At 42.1% G+C, this 1,498-nt stretch overlaps 1 protein-coding gene across 1 annotated transcript in view; it reads right to left on the bottom strand.

Annotated features, from left to right (window-relative positions):
* Positions 1–18: 18 nt before the first annotated feature.
* Positions 19–1,498, bottom strand: part of LOC119590521 (zinc metalloproteinase nas-8-like) — a 4,896-nt gene continuing 3,416 nt past the window's right edge. The window contains exons 3-5 of the mRNA XM_037939170.1: positions 692–804; positions 540–585; positions 19–371 (exon numbers count right to left, since the gene is read on the bottom strand). Coding sequence (XP_037795098.1) covers positions 19–371; positions 540–585; positions 692–804 — 512 coding nt within the window. The remainder of the gene's footprint in view (positions 372–539; positions 586–691; positions 805–1,498) is intronic.

Here is a 1,498-nt window from a genome sequence, read left to right as displayed (position 1 = left end):
GGTTTTTCCTGTTTATCTTTAAAAGGAGGATCGTTGAACTCGAACCGGATCCTGGACACTGACTGACGCAGGAGCACCGAATCCTTTGCCGGGTGTCTGAACCGGGGTGCCTGGAGTAGGACTGCGATTCTTGAACCACGGATGAGAAGTGAGGCCCTGGATCCGCGCATCAGGCGCTGGACCATGGAATCGTGCTGTCGTGGACCTTCGGGCGGCCCTCGCCGGGAGCTTTTCGGAGCCAGCGCGGATCCTTCTGCGGAAGGCGTTGCGAGGCGGAGGGGGCGGAACGATGGCCGAGATGTTGAAGCCATTTTCTTGAAACCATCGGGGAGAAGGTCCGGGGTCGTCGAGATGGGAGTAATGAAACCGACCTGATGGGACGAATAGGGAAAGTTGACTAAGGATAATCATCTGAGTATCTGAATATAATTAAAGTTATTTGGTTATCTTTGATAAACCCTAATGTTTAACGTACGCATTTGTTCAAATACGGATAAAAAAAGGAAACTGCACGCCTTAATAAATGCAAACTGTCTTACCGGCTCGTCGGCATCTGTACAGTCGGTTTAATTTGTTGTAGTCACTCTGAAAAGGCAACGATCATTAGTGATGACCATTGTAAAACAAAGGTTCTATATAAACACTATCTAGACGCTAAACTCAAGATGAACACACACACTACTCTACATACAGTGGTAGGCTTCTTAGCCCTTTTGAAGCTCGCTCCTTTGGCTCTGGACTTGATGGTTGGGGCCAAGAAGTACCACTTGGAGAAGGCGTACGGGTTGTAGTGCATCACCGAATCTGAGAAAAGATTACATCCGTTAAAAATGACATGCATAAATATAATAGGTTAATGCTTGTTTTGGTAAAAATATAGATGCACGCATACCAAACAAATACACACATAAAACAGGCAGGAAGTTCTAGTGGGCATTCTTCATTTCAGTAAGGGACTTATTAATTCTAAACTAGGGAATGGGCGGTGTGGGATTAGGTCGAAATTCTCACATGACTTGAGGCGTCATCTGATCCGTATTGCTTTGAAGACTAGTCAACGTAAATATGATTTCACGAAAGAGAAATCACCTTCCATCACACAAGTGGTACCTTTGTTTAGACCCATTAAAACCTTAAATTGCCATAATATCAGTTAGTTCTTTAAGAAATAACTGACTTTTTCCTATTAGTGTGGGCGTTGATGTCAACTCTTGTTCCCAAATAAGTAAGGAAAAACATATATACATACAAATTTTACTTACACATATGATTCATGTAATACATCAGACCGCTTCTTGTTGCATTTGGGGAAAACCAGAAACATCTATTCATTCCTTTTTTTTCTCTGATAAAGTGAAAACTTCAAATTGAATTTTCTTGATTTCAGATTCTTCAAGCAAGTCTGCAGACACACCAATAGTCCGTTTGAATTTTCTTTTTGAAAGCGTAATTCAGGATATCTGACCATCGAGATCGAGTTTTATTTGGGAAAAAAGAA

The sequence above is a fragment of the Penaeus monodon genome, chromosome 27, assembly GCF_015228065.2.
Source record: "Penaeus monodon isolate SGIC_2016 chromosome 27, NSTDA_Pmon_1, whole genome shotgun sequence".
NCBI classification, from domain to species: Eukaryota; Metazoa; Arthropoda; class Malacostraca; order Decapoda; family Penaeidae; genus Penaeus; species Penaeus monodon.
The sequence above is the reverse complement of the archived record's forward strand: the minus strand, read 5'-3'. Positions and strand labels throughout refer to the sequence as shown.